This window comes from Aedes aegypti, chromosome 2, assembly GCF_002204515.2.
Source record: "Aedes aegypti strain LVP_AGWG chromosome 2, AaegL5.0 Primary Assembly, whole genome shotgun sequence".
NCBI classification, from domain to species: Eukaryota; Metazoa; Arthropoda; class Insecta; order Diptera; family Culicidae; genus Aedes; species Aedes aegypti.
This window is the reverse complement of record NC_035108.1, coordinates 22,905,185-22,925,429: the sequence shown is the minus strand read 5'-3', so window position 1 is coordinate 22,925,429 and position 20,245 is coordinate 22,905,185. Positions and strand designations below refer to the sequence as shown.

At 36.0% G+C, this 20,245-nt stretch overlaps 1 protein-coding gene across 5 annotated transcripts; it reads left to right on the top strand.

Moving 5' to 3' along the window:
* Window positions 1–76: 76 nt before the first annotated feature.
* LOC5571259 (zinc finger protein 880) lies at window positions 77–20,076 on the top strand. 5 transcript variants are annotated; one of them, XM_021840238.1, is made up of 13 exons: window positions 77–151; window positions 16,315–16,797; window positions 16,866–16,985; window positions 17,045–17,233; window positions 17,616–17,984; window positions 18,041–18,229; window positions 18,297–18,620; window positions 18,683–18,862; window positions 18,928–19,116; window positions 19,172–19,387; window positions 19,467–19,623; window positions 19,683–19,841; window positions 19,915–20,076. In XM_021840238.1, the coding sequence occupies exons 2-11, from the start codon at window positions 16,481–16,483 to the stop codon at window positions 19,537–19,539; spliced, it is 2,166 nt and encodes a 721-aa protein (XP_021695930.1). In that variant the 5' UTR covers window positions 77–151; window positions 16,315–16,480; the 3' UTR covers window positions 19,540–19,623; window positions 19,683–19,841; window positions 19,915–20,076. The 5 variants fall into 5 exon arrangements, with proteins under 5 accessions (XP_021695930.1, XP_021695933.1, XP_001653557.2 ...); XM_021840241.1 differs by having other exon boundaries at window positions 19,467–19,600; window positions 19,683–20,050; XM_001653507.2 differs by having other exon boundaries at window positions 19,683–19,996.
* The last annotated feature ends 169 nt before the right edge of the window (window positions 20,077–20,245 follow it).

Genomic DNA, 20,245 nt, shown 5'->3' with positions numbered 1-20,245 from the left:
GGGAGAATGGACGTTGACGTTTTTCGATCGAATGAGAGAGGGAGCTTTTTTTGGGTGGTGGGAGAGAAAAGCTCCAATCCGAGCCGTGTTTGTCAACAAGCGGAGTAAACAAAAAAATCGAGTCTGTTGTGCTACAGAGCGAGTGATTCCCGTAAGAATTTTTTTAAATTCTCTCGAATACTAATGTTTTTTGGAGTTTTTCTAAATAACCATTGTAAAGTGTTGCTTCATCTATGAGATGTGTTAAAATTTCAGTGATTTCAATCAATATTTATTTCTAGAAACGTGATTCAAACTAATACGATCCAAAGTGTTCAGTGTCCAGTGGCGTAAACAGGGGAATGTTGATTAGGGGCTATGGGTGCCAATAAACATTTCTCGCGGAACATTACTAAAGGACCGATGTACAAATGATAGATTCTCTCCTCTCTCGTTCTCTTTCGATTATAACAGTGGAATACTAAAGATTTTGGGAAGCTTTTCACTATAGATCGAAAGCCAATTTCCTTGACTAGCGTTTCATACAAAAAACGCAACAAAAGAGGTTAATATGACTCAGTTATTAATAAAAGAGAAAGTAAACAAAGAGAGCCTCTCAATGTTAGATAGGTCCTTTAGTAATGTTTCGCGAGATTTATTTTTTTTTTCTTGTTTTAATCCACTCTGGGTTGAACTTCTCTAGATTTTTACGCTCATTACGTTTTACTCAAATTTGAGTGAATGTAAATCTAATTCACAAAAAGTGGATCTTGTCATAATTGATTTTCGTGCGTGTTGTACATTTTTGGGTAATGTAAATATTTATGAAAATTTGAGTTAGGTTCATTCATTTTCATAAGTTCCGTAAATAGGGCGAATAGAAATACTCTCCGACATGTTTGAATTATAACTTAAACCGTGTGGATAAAAGACAATTTTAGTCTCAAATATGGATGGCCTCTTTTTTTTTTTTTGCTGATACCTCAATTGCTACACAGATAACAGATGTTTATGCTAGAACCAAATTTTTCTTAAAACCTGTTTAAACATTCAAATTGGAACTCCTTGCAATCACTTGCGCCGCCGCACAGCGAATTGCGTCAATCAGTGGTGAATATCTGAGACGAGACTCGCAAAGACGGTCTTCTTTTTCTGTGATTGCTGAGTTTTTTTCTTATTCCACTTTGTGTTTATACCAATTATGCGCAAGCCGCTCAATCCCTCACATGAAGCTCTCAGCAAAAAATGATTGAGTTTGCATCACATCGAATCATAAATATCCGTTTGAGTGAAATTTCATGCCAGCAAACGTAGCAGACATTAGAAATAATTATTCTTCTGCTTAGATTTATCAGCAACTTTGGAAAAACTGCTCCGCTGATTGAGGTTTTTAATAACAGTTAACTTTGAACACAATACTTTTCACTTTTTCAGCCATAAAAACGGTGGGCTGCATTTGACGTTTCGTGAGAGGGGAATCTGGGCTGCATATGACTTGGTATTTTTCCTCTTCGCGAGTCTCTCTCAGGTGAATATCAGTATGTTGAAATATTTCATATTCACCACTGACATCGGCTTGGGAACTTCACGATGCCAGCACCACAACGATGTTGCTACTTGTGTTGTAATTCAAAATGACCGTTAATTGTCTTACACAGTTTTACAATCGGACTTCAACGTCTGTTATCTGTGATTGCTATTTTAAAATAATAACTATACCGTACGAAGCCTTACGAAAATGTTTTACCACCGTTCAGTAAATATAATAATTTAGTAAAACGAAAGCAGTTATTCTTTCATTTTATTAACGAAAAATACACATTTTTTTTAATTGTACCTTAAAAAATATCAAAATTTATTCACATGGTGAAGATAAAGAAAATTATTAAAAATAACTTAAATTTTTGTTTGTGTGTGAAATCGACAAAAAGGGCAGATGTTTCAAGCTGTCCATAATGGTTCAGATTTAAATGTTTTCCTAGTTTTTAATAAAAAAAAGTATCAAGTTTCAAGGTTTAAATTTTAACCTATTTTTAAAATTGAATTTTAAATGTTATATAACCGTTATTTGAACAGGAAAAATTGCTAAAGTGGTTGCAAGATCATGGTCTTTCGTCTTATGAAATTAAAACAAGATTTCATTAAAAATTTTAGGACCCTATTTGGGTTGCACATAATTAAATTAATTGATTTGGGGTGATAATAAATCTTCGAGCTGTTCAGTAGAATACCTATGAATCGATGAAAAAAAACAAATTAGTACTACAACCGTTTAATTCCACTAGAGTTTTTATCCTTTGACAGATATGCGTATTTCGACCTCAACTGTAAGGCCGTCAGTGTCGTGTACTAGACTCGACTTAAAGTGATTTAGGATGTTTCGAAAAGTAAAATTCAATCCGTATGAAATAGGTAAAACGTTCATTCCAAGGGCCTATCTGCAGTGATTGATTTATCTTCGTCAATTTTCTCTTATGATAGTTACTTGACCGAGTGACTGTTTTCGACTAATATATTTAGTAGTACACACCTAGATTTTTTTTCTTACCGGAAACGCACTGTAAATAAATATTTAACTGAGGTTTCGGTATTACAAACGAGATTTACCGAACAACCTTAATGAGCCTGTGCATGCTATAAAACGTTTGACTTTTACAGTGCGCTCTGTTTTCAAGTTGCCCGTGAGAGAGAGAGCGAGACAGCACCAACACACGGCATAGATGTAGCTGTCGTCACCGAAACCTGGTTGCGCCCAAATACTTCATTCCTTCATCCAAATTTCTCCTATGTTCGTCTCGATCGGCCATCAAGGGATGAAGGCGGCACAGGAGGAAGTGACTAATAGCTGTTCGTAAAGGATTGGTTTTCAAGCAGCTGAATATTTCGACCAAAAAAATCGAGGCTACAGGAGTTACCATCTCAACGACTGGTAAAAATGAAATAATCGCATAATCGCTGCATACTTCTCTGGTACGCGTCGGGGCTCTGAGTGGTCCCAGTTTTGACGTGAAATCCGCTCTTTGGTCACGCCAAACTCACCTTTTTTCGACATTGGGGATTTAAACGCCAGACATCGTTCAATGGAACTGTGTCAAGAATAAAAAAGCTGGAACTATACTGTGTCAAGAGGCGTCACACTCTGGCTTCAACATCAACTTTCCTGACTCCCCTACGTTTATTCCTGCAGGGCGAGGAAGCAATCAAAGACAAATTAAAGACCTCTATGTTCTTTGCAGTTTCCCAGAATTTTATGGCTCATAAGGTAATCTAGAATGCTGTGAAAAGTGTACTGCAATTTGTCAAACTTGGGTACCTTTTGCACTACCGAGGGACCAAATGCAGTACTAGAAGTGGTACCCAATCTGAGCCCGAGTGGGACGGACCTGAAGCAATCGTTCACAATGAGCTGTCGTCTGACCACATGCCCGTTACATTCGAGATCAGTTTGTCGGCCGATCCTGTGGCAAGTACTGCCACTGTTCGCTGCTATGCACGTGCAGACTGGCTTGCTTTCCAACGGTTGATAAATACAAAATTGTGTCCAAACGACTCTATGTTTTCCAACATCCGCGATGAAAATGGAGTTAATACTGCGCTCAATTGCTTTAAAGACGCTCTTCTCGACGCAGAATCGTTTGCTGTGCCGCTGATCACCCCTCGTCCGTACGATGTAGCGCAAATCCCCGACGAAAAAAAAAACTCCTCATCCAGCTTCGTAACCGGCGTCGACGGCAGTGGATGAGAACCAGAGATCCTATGCTGAAACAAATTGTTTTTTCGTTAAATGATCGCATTCATGGGGAATGCGCAAACGCACGGTTCAGCAAGTTTTCTCACACGTTAGCTGCAATGAAGCGGGGCGATAATAAACTTTGGCGCATCACCAAAGCATTAAAGAAAACGACTAAGTACAGCCCTCCACTGCGCAGTGGAGACACGTTATACGCCCAAATAAATGGCACAATCATTCGCAATTTGAAGCCCAAAAAAGCGCCTGGTCATGATGGAATTTAAAACATGCTTCTAAAACGCCTTCCACGAAAAGGGCATGTAGTTCTCGCTAAAATTTTCTCCGCTGGCCTCAAACTATGCTGACTGGAAATACGCTATAGTTGTCGCCATTCCGAAAGCGAATAAGGACCATTCCATACCTTCTAACTACAGACCGATCATCTTGTTGCCAACATTGAGCAAACTTTTCGAACGCGTAATCGAGAAACACCTAGAGACAGTTCGTTTGATTCCTCATGAACAATTTGGGTTTCAAAAAGGACATTCTACCAGCCATCAAATCGTGCGGATGGGGAAGGAGGTAAAACGCAATTTCCAGCAAGGAAAATCATCAGGCCTGATCCTCCTTGATGCAGAGAAAGCGTACGATTCAGTATGGCAAGAAGTGATCTTGCACAAGATGTTGCTGGGTTGTTTTCCGATGTCGATTCTGAAAATAATGCGAAGCTTCCTGAAGGATCGTTCCTTCCAAGTGGCAGTAAACGGTTGTACGTCTGATCCAATGTCCGTACCATTCGGTGCTCCTCAAGGTTCTGTTCTAAGCCCAACACTATACATCATTTTTTCCGCCGACATAGTAAAAGTCAACGGAGTCCAGTACTATTTTTTCGCTGACGACACTGGTCTTCTTGCCTCACATCGCGACGCAGGAACAATAATCGACACGCTACAGCATGCCCAGAACTCCATCCAAGAGTACCATCAAAAATGGAAGGTGAAAGTCAACCCAACGAAATCGCAAGCCATTTTCTTTACTCGCCGTCGTATCCCTCGCCATCTACTCCAGAGATACGTTTCTTGCAACGGCGTGGACATTCCATGGTCACCAAATGTTGCTTATCTTGGTATAACCCTGGATCAGAAGCTAAAGTTTGGTTGTCACGTGACGAACTGCCTCCAAAAATACGATAAGGTCGTCAAAATGCTGTACCCTCTTGTAAAAAGACGCTCCCGTTTGGACCCTGGTATCAAGATCCTGTTATACAAAACCGTTCTCAGGCCAACGGTTGCGTATGGCTTTCCTGCTTGGTACGACTGTGCACAATCTCACCGGAAGAAAGTTCAAGCTAGACAAATTCAAGCCCTTGTCATCCGACTGATGAGGTACACCGACTTGCCGGCGTTGAGCGAATCGATGAATGGTTTCAGAGATTAATGCCTAAATTCCTCAACAGCTGTTCGTCATCTGTAAATCCTCTTTTACAAGAGCTGGCCGCATAGATGTGATGTGATATTGTATTTAAGCTTCTCTTTTTTCTGTCTTTTTTTCTAGGCAATTTCGAAGGTTTCTTTTGTGCTTTTCCTTCCTTGTCCAAATTTGCTTGTCGTTCATTATCACAAAATATGTTTTTGTTCTATGTCATTGTTGTAAGGAAGTCCATATCTTCTTCTTCTTTCTGGCGTTACGTCCCCACTGGGACAGAGCCTGCTTCTCAGCTTAGTGTTCTTATGAGCACTTCCACAGTTATTAACTGAGAGCTTACTATGCCAATGACCATTTTTGCATGCGTATATCGTGTGGCAGGTACGAAGACTCTATGCCCAGGGAAGTCGAGAAAATTTCCAACCCGAAAAGATCCTCGACCGGTGGGATTCGAACCCACGACCCTCAGCATGGTCTTGCTGTATAGCTGCGCGTTTACCGCTACGGCTATCTGGGCCCCATATAGTCCATATCACGATAGTTAAACTCTAAAAACAAATTGTAATAGCTAAGGTAAATAAAATATAAAAATATTTGAAATTTACCGATAAAAGCTGTATATCGTTTAGATTCGCCATTGACTGTTTTTTTACCGTACTTCATTTCATAGTTATTTGAAATATTTGAGGCTGCCGTATTTGTTTGTAAGTGCTTATCAACAAGATCGTATTGCATCTGATACTGTCTTATATTCATTGGTTATGATCATGAACACTATTAAAAAAAAACTACAGCAGCAGGATGAGCATCTAGTACTTCTTTTTCGTGAGTATGACCTGAGAGTTTTTATTAAAAAGCTTATCTTTTAAGATGGAATAAAATATATTTTCATTGCAGTACATATACATACAGTATTGGACAACATTTGCAACTTTTTCGATTTTCCATACACAATGATCAACTTTGGTAAGCTAGATCTCAGCTATTTATGGAGCGATTTGAACAAAATGTTCACAGAACATCGTGCATAACTTGATTTTTAAGATATATTTTTGAATATTTTTTCCAATCACGAGTTTAAAAGTTATAACGATTTTACTAAAACGTAATATTTGACAAAAAATAAATACTATTTATGTAAAAGCCCTACACAAAAACCTTTTTTCATCAAACTTGTTTATTTCGTCCAAATCTACAACTTTCCTGGATATTATAAAGCTTATCCTTCAATTTGTCCAGTTATGTCAATGGATTGCGCTTGTCCTCAGTTGATCAGCAGAAGTTTTCTCGTTTTATTTTGTATGGGGAAAGGCATCTAACTTCAAATGAAAACATGAATCGAAAAAATATTTGGTAGGCGTGATAGTCATTATCATTACGTATAACCGGTACCAAATATTTTTTCTGAATAGTTACCAATTTTAAGAAATAATCCGTTTGATGCATTTTGCCATAGACATATTTTTCGCATTATTTTTTAGCGATTTTTCGCGCATAGACACTAGCGCATGTGCGGTGAGTAGCGAATCAGGCCATGCATGTAACCCATTATAAACAAATCGTCAAAAAATTAACTTTAGTTAAACCGTTATTGCTTTTAAACACGTGATTGGAAAAGTTACTCAAAAATATATGTGGAAATTCAAATTATTTCTGAAGCACTGTGAAAATTTCATGAAAATCGGTCCATAAATGACCGCTTCGCCTGACGCGTCCACCCTGGCCGACACCTCAGATCGAGCGCTATAAAGTTGACCGTTTTGTATGATAAATCGAAAAAGTTGCAAATGTTTTTGTTTGGGCCAAAAACACATGTTTGCTCAATTTTCAATGTTTTTCGTTTTCACTGAGTGGATACGAGTAACTGACACTGAAAAAGACTGCAAGTGGTAGCCGAAATATTTTTTTTCTTTATTAAAGTGATTTGTAACTCGTTTGGCTAGTTTATCACTGAAAAGGTAGTCGAAATACCGTATCTTTCAAAGATAAGCATTTAGGGGTGGAATTAAAAGGTACAAGGTACTCCATCTATTTTTAAGTTTCTATATGATATAGCCGTTATTTGAGCGGGAAGATTTGCTAAAGTAGTTGCAATAACATGCTCTTTCGTATTATTGAATAAAAATAAGATTTCATTAAACATTTCAAGACCCCATTTAGTTTTCTGGATGGCAGCGTCACCTTAACGAGCATGGCCACCCATGACGGAATCGGTGGCACCGGTTTACTTCATATAGCTAAGTATGCTGTTCCGCTCAAGAAAAGTAAAAATTTCTGCGGAAAGAAATGCTCAAGTAATTTTCTACAGTGAGTTCCATTTAAAATGACATTTCTTTTCGACTGCGTACTGCGATCAAAGAAAAATGCTTTTCTTGATGCTGTGATGTTAAAGTCACCAAAATAGCTTTGGTGAGCGAATTTGACGGATAGCGCCGACAATTTTTGTCGCATAGGATTCATCGAATGTAGCGCGGTTGTTGCACCATGGCCAGATTCATTTCCCGAGCGCGTGCACGGAAAGAAATAACAATTGTGATTTAAAAAAAAAACAGTAGCGGGAAATCAACTGATGATCATTGTCGTTCTACTATTATCAAACATTTTAATAAAAATAAAATGCTTTTAGAAGTGCGCAGCAATGCTAAATCGGTCTGATGTATTCTGCGCAGTTCATATGTATTTTCCACACGTTCTCCTATAATTGTTTTTAATCCACTTCGATACCGTCAATCCGCCCCCAAACTGGATGGCGTACACTCAGCTTAAGGTGATTATAAAACGAAGCCAAACAAGGGCACAATACTGGAGAATCTGACAACAGTTTGCGTTGAAAACCAATCAATCTGCTTGCTTGCTGGTGGTGACTAATGGGATAAATTTTCAACGGTGAGAGCTGTTTGGTTCTCAAGTCTTGTGCTTTTGAAAATTTGAGGTGTGGCTTTGTTCTATAATCACCTTAACGCAATTTATAATTAAGTATTGAGTTGTAAATATTAGTATATATTAGTTGTGTTGCTAGTTCTGTTGCATCTTGAAAATTCACTGAGATTCTTTCAGAAACCCTTCTGAAATTATTATATGTAGTTATTTCTTTGATCGCTCTGATTTTTCCAATAACCTCCTTGGGACTTCCTATTGGACTATCCCAGAAACCCATCTTGGGTTATTATGGAAATCCTTTCAGGATTCTGCTGTAAAATTCTGGAATTCTGCCGAAAATGATTTAATGATTGCTTTCCAGTGTAATGGAATCTATTTTAAAAATCTGGGTTCGGGGATTCTCACAAAATTTCTCGGGATTTATTCTGGAAATCCAATCGAAATTATTATTTAAATTCTGATATTTTCCTCGTAATTCTTCAGTATTTCTTCCGTGAAACTCTTTGAAAGTTCTTCAAAATCCCTTTGAGATTCTTTCCGAAAAATGTCTTAGATTATACCTATTATTCTAGAATACTCTCGGAAAGATGCCTGAGACTATAATCAAAAAAATCTATTATTTCACTTCACTTTCTTCCGTGCAAATTCTTGGGATTCTTTCGGAAATTCCTCTGGAAATCTTTTGTAAATCCCAATGGAATTCTCTCAGAAATCCCTGTGGAATACTTCCGAAAATCCTGCTAAGAATCTTCCAGATGACGGGGATGTTTTTAATCTTTATTTATGGAAATCATCCGAAAATTCCTCTGTAATTGTTTGTAAATCCTCCTTCACGGTGTGTTTCGTAGAACAAGTTTATTACAAAAAAATAGGTAAGTCTGAAACTTCTCCACAATAAAGTATAGGTTTCTCGCGTTCATTTGCTGCTAAAACCAAAATAATCGGTCGGGGGGTCCAGAGTAATTTTTTTTTTGTTTGATTTCGAGAGACTTGCACATATGTTTGAATTTGCCTTTTTATGTGTTTATGTACATTAAAGCGGTTCAAAATTAAAAAAATGTTTGAGAATTCAATCTCACATATGTTCCTTACTATCCTTACTATAAAAATAGTGTTCTGTGAAATTTGCAGCTTTCTAGGTGGTGATTAAAGGTGGCCCAAAGACAATGTAGGTTTATATGAAAATTACTATGAAGAAATTTTGAGGTGCTGTCCTTGATTCGCGTTTTCGGTTACTACACACGCTTGTACTGTAATGTAAGTACAAACTTATTATCCCATTGTAAAAGCTCATTCTTGAAACCATAATAAAGAAATTTGCTGAAGAGAGAAATTCAATTCAACAGATAGCAGAAGAGATATTCATGAGTTTGTTTGCTATTATTTAGCTTAACCCCTCTACCGGCAGCTTCATTTTTCAGCACAAAAATATATTTGAATTGCGATAACTTTTTTGTTTCTCTATATTTTTCCACCATTTTTTCACAACTTCTCAAAAAACTCTTCTACTTTTGAAATCTATGTCGGTATTGACCATTGGTCAACTGGTTTTAAAAATATTTCGGTGTTCCTTGGGGAACCGACACTTCCCATATGAAATTTCAATATGATGTTTTAAGAAGTTTTCAAGATCTCGTTACGGCTATAGTTGTACCAAAAACATAAAAGCTCATTGCTCAAAAACAGTTACACCGATTTGTTAAATTTCTTCACAATAGTCTTTCATCAAAGTTTAGTTTTGAAAAGCGAATAACCGAATATGAGAAAAAATCTGTAGCCAGAGATAATTACGAGAGTTATGGCTATGCGTCGGTCCCCAAAGGAATTTTGGAATATCTCTGAAAGAAGACCAATGCTCAAAACCGATACAGATTCTGAAAATAAGAGAGTTTTTTGAGAAGTTGTGGAATTTTCAAAAATATTGAGAAACAAAAAAGTTATTGCGATTTGAATATTTTGAAAAAATGAAGCTGTCGGTAGAGGGGTTAATATGGGGTTATAGTACTGCAAACAAGTACAAACATCCCAAACCCATTTTAGCCTCATGATGTTAGTTTCTGATCTTTTCATAAGCACTGTGCCATAAAGAAAGTAACATAAAAAATATAAGATTTGAAACTTTTCAAATACCATCCAAATTAGCGTATTTTTCAGCACCATGAGGCAAGTATATTACATGCCTTATAACAAGGTTTATCACATGCGAAGCCCTCTGTGTTGTTTGAAAGGCGGATAAGTCACTTTTGTAACGAGAAAAAAGAGAAATCTCGCATAATTTATGATCTCGTCCTAAAAGCCATAGCTTGTTATTACTGAGCAAACGAAAAAATTAGCACTTTATTTCACAATGCTACGACAAAGAGAAGATCCTCCTCTGTCTCCCAGCGGTGACAGTTTTAATTTTGGTCCATTTATCTGCTTAATAACAACGAGCTACACACTCGGTTATCAATGGTTTTAAGGGTGAATATACATAGAAGCCAAACCTCGAATTTTCAAAAGCACAAGTCTAGAGAAGCAGACAACCGGTAACTCACTGGTCACTCGCTGGTGGCGACTAATCAATAAAATGTTCAACGCAAAAGGTTGTCAGGTTCTCAAGATACAAATCTACAAACAAGCTCTTGAAAATTCGAGGTTTGATATCGATGCATCTTCACCTATTAAAAATATTTCCTAATAACTTCTTACATCATTATGACCAATTTAAGAACGATTTTCAAGGTTTTTCGTGGACAATAACTAAAATGACGTTTGAGACAGTTTTGCAATTATGCGTATATCATATGTCATATATGCTTATTACAGCTCTTTTGAGCAAGAACAACTTTACCTTCCAAGCCAAGGTGTTCAAATGGTTTGATCTTGCAGTTTGTCCCGTATCTATGTTCAACGTAATGTGTGTCGGTAAAAAAACACATATCCATGAATACTTCACACAAAATAAAAAAAAATGTTCTGGACCCCCCGACCGATTATTTTGATTTTGGTCGCAAATGAAAGAGCAAAGTCAAATTGTTTTTAGTTCGAAATTTCAGACTTACCTATTTTTTTGTAATAAAGTTACTCCACAAAGACACCGTGCCTTATATTCTTACAGAAATCCTTCTTATATTCTTACAGATTTATTGCTATTTATTTTATTTTTTTCTGCCTGAGATAATTTTTTATATCCAGAATTATTCCGAAAATTCCTTCGTGATTCTTTAGAATTTTTTTCTAAGATTTTTTGAGAAAAAAAACTCTGTGATTCTTCTGGAAATTCATAAGGAAGTGTTTTTGATTTTTTTCGTGATTTATTATTGATTTTCCTTGAAAATTTTCTTAAATCCTTGGCAGAATTTTCTGAAAATCCCTCTTGACTTCAAATGGAAATCCTCCAAGAAAACTACCGGACAGTCACCGGACAGACTTTAAAAAAATACCTATGAGATTCTTTGATTACTGATTTCTTTTTCTGAGCATCTTTTGAAAGTGACTTTTAAATGGTTCTGGAAATTCCATTTGAAATTATTCCGTAAATCTTTCTGGAGCTTTTCTGGACATCGTAATTATTCTGGAAAATATTCATGAAATCGTCTGGATGTCTGTGACTTTTCATTGAATCTTCAGGGGTTCAATCCATTCGAAATTCTCCTGAGATTGTTTCATGAATTTACGAGAATCCTTAAAATAATTCCTTTAGAAATCTCCCTGATAATATTTTAGTGATTTCTCTGTGGTTCTTCTGTAAATCGACCTGGGATTCTTCCGGAAATCCTCCTTTAATTCCAAAGCAATTTCCAGAAGAATTTTCAGAAGGATATTTTTAAGAATCCTGTATATTTTTCCCTAAGAATCTCAATGTATTTAAACAAAATACCAGGACAATTTACGGTTCAATCCCACAAAAACTTCCGGTGGAATTCTTGAATGCTTTTCATTCAAGCAGAATTCCAGTCGTATTTCCGGATGAATTTCGTCAGGTTTTACGGAAGAATCCCAGCAGAATTTCTTGAAAAATTCCAGTAAAATTTCTGGAAGAATCTTTGAAAGATGTTTTGAAGTCCTCCAGCAGGATAACAGAAAGAAATCTGGGGGTATTGTAGAAGAATTTCCGAAAGAATCCTAGAGAGATAGTCGAAATAATAACAGTTTTCTTGAAAAATTCAGGAAACTCCCAGAGTCTAGAGGTAATTCGGGAAGAATTTATGCAAGAATCCTTAACAGAAGGATTTGAAGGATCCTCAGAAAGATTTTCGAAAGTATCCCAGAAGGCTTCCCGAAAGAATGCTAGAAAGATATCTGGAAAATTTCCTACAGGATTTTTGGAAGAGTCCCAGACAAATTTCAAGAATATGGACGTAAAAATCTCAGTGGCATTTCTAGAATAATTTCAGAAAGATTTTCGGAAGCATCCTCGAAAGTATTCTAAAGGGATTCCGAAAGCATCTCAGGTGATTTCCGGAAGAATACCAGAGGTATTCTCATAATAATCCCAGAAGTATTTCCGGAAAAAGGCCAGAATTATTTTCGGAGGAATTCTCGACGAATTTGTAGTAAAAATATCCAGAAGAATTGCATCAGGATTTTTGTTAGAATCTTCCATTGAATTTCCGAAAGAATCTTCGAGAATTTCGATTCGAATTTGATTTCCAGGATTTCAAAAGTAATCCTTAAGGAGATAAACGTAAACTCACATACAGATTTATGCAAATATTCCAATAAGATGTCCAGAAGCATCACAAAGGATATCCGAAAGAATCTCAGATATAGTACCGGAATGCTAACGATGTTTTTTAGATGAGTTCAAAAGCGATATCTGTAAGTATTCTGTGATTTCCAGAAGAACTTAGAGAAAAATCAGAAATAATCTTTAGATTTCCAGAACAATCCCAGAGAGGTTTTGAAGGATTCATAAGTGATTTAAGGAAGAATCCCAGGAGGGAAATTCCATAGAATTCTGGAGTAATTTCTGGACCAATGTCTTTTTATATGCTATATCAATATTTACAAGTAATTATAATAAACAAGTATTTATGGAACAATAACAATTTTAATTTATCGCCATAATTGAACGACAATTTTAATTAGAATGTGCATCCACCACATCATCCCTCTCAGAAGGATTGTGATTCTAAATATTTTTTTTTTGCGGTGATTCAGAATTGTAATCACATACTAGTTTAATTGTATGTGGTGTCATTCAATATTTAAAATAAGATTCGTTAAGCCGAGCATGTTGATCCTTCGACATGAACCAACGAACATTGCTTGAAATAATGAGATTTTTTCGATTACTTTGATTACTGATTTCTTTTTCTGAGGATCTTCTAAAAGTTACTTTCAAATGATTCCGAAAATCCCGTTTGAAATTATTCCATGAATCTTTCTGCAGTTCATCTGGACATCGGAATTATTCTGGAAAATATTCATGGAATCTTCTGGATGTCTGTGAATATCCTTTAAATCTTTCAGGGATTCTGGCGAAATAACTTCTGGGATTCTTTTGAATATCACTGTAATTTGGATTTAGAATTCTCATGGGATTATTTCAGATATTAACGATAATCCTTCATACAGAAGTGATGTTTCTGTGAATCGCCTTGGAATTCTTCTGGAAATCCTTCTATAATTCCAAAACAATTCTCAGAAAATTTTTCAGAAGGATATTTTTAAGAATCTCAATGGAATTTCTGAAAAATACCAGAACGATTTACGGTTGAATCTCACGAAAACTTCTGGTGGAATTCTTGAATGATAACCGGAAGAATGACAGTCGTATTTTTGGATGAATCTTAGCAGGTTTTACAGCACAATCCCAGCAAAATTTATTGAAAAATTTAGAATAGAAAGATATCCGAAAAAAAAACTCCAACAGGGTTTTTGTAAGAGTCCCAGGAGTATTTCAAAGATATTGGCGTAAAAATCTCAGGGGAATTTCTTGAAGAATTTCAGAAAGATTTCCGAAAGCATCTCAAGTCGTTTTTGGAAGAATACCAGAGGCATTCTCATAAGAATACCAGAAGTATTTCCGGATTAAAATCTAGAGTTATTTTCGGAGGAATTCTCGAAGAATTTCTAGTAGAGTCGTACATTTTTTGATAAAATCCTCTTTAAATATCCAAATGGATTGCATCAGGATTTATGGTAAAATCTTCCATAGTATTTCGAAAACAATTTTCAAGAATTTCAAAGAATTTAATTTCCTGGATTTCAAAAGTAATCCTTAAGGAGATACACGCAAAATCACATACAGAGTTCTGCAAAAAAATCCAAAAAGATGTCCAGAATAATCGCAATGGGATATCCGAAAGAATCTCAGAAGTAATACCGGAATGGTAACGTTTTTTTTGGATGAATCCCTAAGCGATATCTGGAAGAAAATTCAGAAATAATCTCAAGATTTTCAGCAGAACAATCCCAGAGAGGATTTGAAGGATTCATGAATGATTTAAGGAAGAATCCCGGGAGACGCTCCCAAAGAATTCTAGAGTACTTTCTGGAACTTTTTTTTTTTTTCATATGATTTATATATAAAAATACTTTGATTCAAATATATTTCTTGTGTAGCATTAAGTTTAACTACAGACATAGCTCGTAACATCAATAATAAATTAAATTTATAAATCTTTTAAACACATCCAAATTAAATAACAGTTCAAAGAGTAAAATACCATTCTCATGAGTTTTTGAGAATCATATTGTCGGTGTTTAGACAGACCAGACTAGATGAATTTTGGAGCTCTAAGGATACGTAAAGAACTCCATCAATTTTAAATCTTCCATGTTATTTTGATACAAATGTATCATCAAATAAATACGTTCCATTATTACAGTAAATATCTATAATATTTTGATGTTTCACATGTTTGGGGTACATTTTTCTTACTCGATTGAAAAAAAAAAACACTTGGTTCAGTCTGTCTGAACACCGACCATATCTATGTTTGCTATTTGATATTTAAATATTTGAATTGTGCTGTATCAATATTTACAGGTAATTATAATAAATAAGTATGTATAGAACAATAACAATTTTAATTTATCCCCATAATTGAACGACAATATTAATTAGAAAGAGCCTCCCCCACATCATCCCTCTCAGGAGAATTTTGATTCAAAATATTTTTTTTTTGCGGTGGTTCAGAATTGAAAATATCAAAAGTCTATTGTAATCTCATCCTTTTTGTTCAATTGCATGTGGTGTTATTCGATATTTAAAATAAGATTCGTTAGGCCGAACATGTTGATCCTTCCACAAGAACCAACAACAAGCATTGTTAAGTGATTTTATCGTAATGCACAACCAGCCTAAACGTTCTTCCCCTTTTGTATATGTACTAATTATAATTTCAAATTATTTTAATTAAATTAGTTCTGTTGTCTACTATTGTACACGGCAATATGTTTCAAAATAAGTTGAGCTGCTTTTAAAACAAACTTTAACATCGATCAACCAAACCATAGAATATCCAATAGCGAAAAAATAATAATAATAACCGATCATTGCAAATCGAGCCGAACTGGAGCTCTTTCCGTGCGCACGCGCTCTTTCCGTGCGCACGCGCTCTGTCCGTGCGCACGCGCTTTCTGCAGAGCTGTCAAACAGACTTTTGTGCCTTCCTTCTTTCGCTCTCCTTCAACTCAACAACTCAGCACGATCCACCTCGCGGTGGATTGGTGAGCTGTCTGGTTATTGCAGATGAACACTTATCGTGTAGCGTGACATCATCATTGACAGTAAGCTTGCAACTCACCAGACAAACGATAGGTGTAATTAACAACTGGACTCATTTCTTGCAAGAAATTTTCCACGCATCGAGATAGGCGATTACTTTTCTTGTCAGTAGCAAACCAGCCTTAAGGGGTGAAAAGCCAGGATTGTTGTTCAATGTCCCACCAGATACCAAATAGAGAATGGATACCACTTCTAGTGCAATTGATCCCTTGGTACTGCAAAAAGTACCCAAGTTTGACAGATCGCAGTACACTTTTCACGGCATCCTATATTTTGCTATATTACCTTATGCGCCATGAAATTTTGGACTACTGCAAGGAACATGGAGATCTTTATTTCGTTTTGGCTCCACCTTTATCAACAGACAGGCTGTTGTATTATTCAAATACTTTCAGAAACTTAGACTTATTTGGATGCCCTTAGAGAAATACCTGATTGAAATCGAATTCAGGATTAACACTAAACTAAAAATTTTGGAGGAGAGCCCAAAAAAAATCTTGATGATGTCTAAACCCTAATCTTGGAGGGAACCATAGAAAAATTTACGCTTTTTTAACACTTTCTAATATTTTTCTTTTAGGTTCAGGACAGATTTTGCAATTTGAGCAGTAACGTACCTGCTTCGAAAAATTAAAGAAAGAGATAATCCGAAACATAAACCATTTCGAAAATTGTCAATCGTTTGAATAAATCGTTCACTTTGGACGATGTGTTAATCAGATTAGTTCAATCAGTTGGTTGATGGAATGGAAGTTCTGGTTGATACAGTAAAAGTTGAATTGAACCCCGGTTCTGAAGACGGTTTGGAGCATGAAATGGATATTGAGCAATCTGTTGGGGCAGAAGATATGATTGACTTAGGAGAAGTGAAGATTGAAACTCATATTGAAGAGGGTGCAGAAACATCCCAATGTTCAGCAACAATACCAGAATATTCTAAGAAAAAACAATCCACCGATGAAACATATGAAACTAAAACACATTTGAGACAGCACATTGAAGTAAAGCATGAGCTTCCAAACGTATTTAAATGCCAACAATGTGAAGTGAGCTTTAGATTTGAGTGAGTTGCTTCTACGAAATGTTGGAAGGTGAATGCTGTTATGTTGTATCAACTATTTTTTATTGTAGAATCGAACTGAGAAACCACGAGCGTTCCCAACAACATCTCAACAAACTGAAGAGCCACATGAAATGCCATGCCGCTAAGACCTACGCGTGTTCCTTCTGTGAAAAGTCATTTATTAACGAGTATGCTTTATTACTAATTCACTGTGAAATAATGCGCAAGAATAATCTTGTCTTTTCAGAAAAAATCTAGCGATGCATGTTGCATCCCACGAAGGAGAGCGCGAAAAACGTAAAGCTGTACCGTCATTCAAATGTGATATTTGTCAGAAGATGTTCTTATATAAATGGGCAGTGGCGTGGCACAAACGAAAAGAGCATGAACCAGAGACTCATGATTGCAACGTTTGCGGCTCTCGTTTCTCAACGAGGTAAAAATGTAGATGAGTTTAAGATGAAACATCTCGGAATCCAAAGATGAACGTCACAATGGCCGACTTGTGACCCTACTCGCGTTTTCAAAGGCACTAATCTGGATGAATAGTAGCCAAATGTTCCTAATCATCTTATTTTAAACTTTCTGCTTATGCACAAAGCCAAAATAACAATATCACTTGTTGGGTGTTTCCTTCGCAAGATAAGTGCCTTTGGAGTTTTAGTGCAATCTTGAAAGTTAGATTCCAAACTGTTTTACCTTAAATAATTGATATACGAAATTGTCAGACAAGATATATGCTAAATTCTTTACATCTATGCCATGAAAAATGTTTGCTAACATTTCAATAAGTATTCTGATCGATTATTGATTTTCAGTGAATATTTGGGCGAGCACATAAAGATTCACGAGGAATCATCTCGTATCAAAACGAATGAGAAACAGCAGTCGCTACAGGAAGAGGTAAAAGTGAAAATTGAACCTCTTGAAGAAGCCACTGAGCCACAACCGCAAAGAGAGGGTGAAGACGAAATGATGAAAAATGAGCAATCATTAGGCATCGAAGACATGATTGATATTGAAGACGTGAAAATTGAATCTCGTGAAGACGATTATATGGAATTAGATACATTCACTTCAAATCAAGTATCTCAACCAATCAACAAGAGTATGAGTGATTTTAAACAAATAGAATCCGCAACAGACAGGGCTGATGTGAACCAAAAAAAGAACCATGCAAAGGATAAGTAAGCGCTTTTGATATCTTTTCTCTTAACTGTTATGAACACTTTGTCTTTTACAGACACATGCCAACGTCTGTGGGACAAGCAAAGACAGTAACAGATAACAAAGAAAACCCGACATCACTCGAGTGCAAAATATGCCATAGAACGTTCAAGTGGAATTATAGATTGAGATACCACGAAAAAGAAGCACATGGTCCGAGAATTTACGATTGCGATATATGTGACGCCAGCTTTCACGGTTCACGGTAAATAATAAAGCATAATATTGACTTGTATCAATCGATACTATAACAATTATTTGTTGAATTAAAGCAATCATTTAGCTCAGCATTTGGACAAACATAAGAAAGAAAAAGAAGCGGGTTTCTGCTCGTTACAGGCAATGCAAAGAGATACTGCAGCACGTTTGAAAGAAGATACTGAAATGAAAGTGTCTGAACTCAACTCAGAAAGGACTATAACAACAGATCAAAATATGACGACAACATCGCTGCAATGCGCAAAATGCTTCAAGGTTTGGCCTAACCAGAATCGCCTTTGGCGTCACTACAAAACTGCTCATAGGCTTTGTGAGACGATGAACTCTAAGAAGAAAACTCTTCAGTGTTCTCTGTGTAGCGCAATGTTTCATTTTCAGTAACTAGGAAACGGAAATGAACTAATATAGACATTGAGAAGATTTTTTTTTTGTATTTCAGAACACAATTGAATAAACATATGAATTCACTCCATAAGCAAGAGGACGGTAGCTTCCAACCACTAAAATGTGTAGAATGTAATAAACAATTTGAAACCTCAAAAAAATACAGAAGACATATGCTGAATCATGCTCCTAAAAAGTATAAATGCACAAATTGCAGTCTATCATTTAGAACAACGTAATTTGCATATACTTTCCATTGAAAGTTCCGAATCAAACTCAATTCATATTTTTCAATTTAAGGGTTTTACTGGAATTACATCAGCGCGTCCACAAATTTGATGGCATAGTAAACACCACTGATGTGCCAGTCCAGTGCAAAACTTGCGGTAAGATTTTAGAGTCTAGCATGAAATTGTGGCACCACAATAGAAAGGTGCACAGGCCAAAAAAAATCGAATGCCCAATTTGTGGAAGACCATGTTTTGATAGGTAAGCACTATTTTTTTACCGTTTTGCAATTTTAACGTAACTCTGCTTTTTGCAGTTATGTCCTCAAAAGACACATTCAAACACATCAACCGATTCATGAACGCAAGAAACCCAGATCAGAAAGGGCGAACGATAATGTCGAAAGATCGTTTAGGTGTGACATATGTGATAAAAGCTTCGCACGGAGATATTTATTGAACCAACACAATAAAAAATCACATGGTCCAAAAATCTACTGCTGTGATATGTGCGAAGGAAAATTTACTTCGCGGTAAATTTTAATTTCATGAAATCAAAAACATACGCTTTGTTGTTTTAGTTAAATTCGGTTTTCTATTATTTTATTACAGATCAGTTTTGACCAGACATTTGTCGACTCACAAACGTGACACTGCATTACTGGAAGTAAAACTTGCAAGTTAACCTTTTAAAATCTTCATAATAAGGCTGTGCACATGATTGTACATCGGCCAGAGTAACATAAGTGTGTTTTTTGCATTAAAACGGGTACATTACGGTATTTTTTCGTAAATGAATCTTTCTATCAGTAACTCTCGTAATTCCAGGATAAACTTATACAGACATATGAAGACTCATGATGAATTGTATGATACGGCTTCACCAACATCCATCGTTACATGGCTTGATCCACATGGAGCTTCAGAACCTTCCACTTTGAAGAATGCGCAAAGCAATCATGCCACTAGAAGGGCACGGAAGAATCAGTAAGAAGCCTGTTTTTCAATGTAATTGATGAAACATACAATTATTTCAAAGAAAGTAATCCCAATATTCTAGGCAAGAAAAGGATAAACCAACAATAACCGTCACAAAAAAAGCTAAAGAATTTAGATAATAGAAATTTACTGTATCTGAAATAGCTCAAATCAAACAACTACAAACATGCTTGTGGCTCCCGGATAAAAACGTATCATTCAGTGAATGGAATAAACCATTAATGTACAATATAACGAATTGGATATAATACAGCGTATTGTTATTGAATGTCGAAGCAACATTATTCTTGTATGGATATACAATTCAAAAACAATATAATATATTGTAACAGAACACTGTATTGTTTTCAATTGGTTTTATACCTTACAATTTTGGTCAAATTCCTATTTTC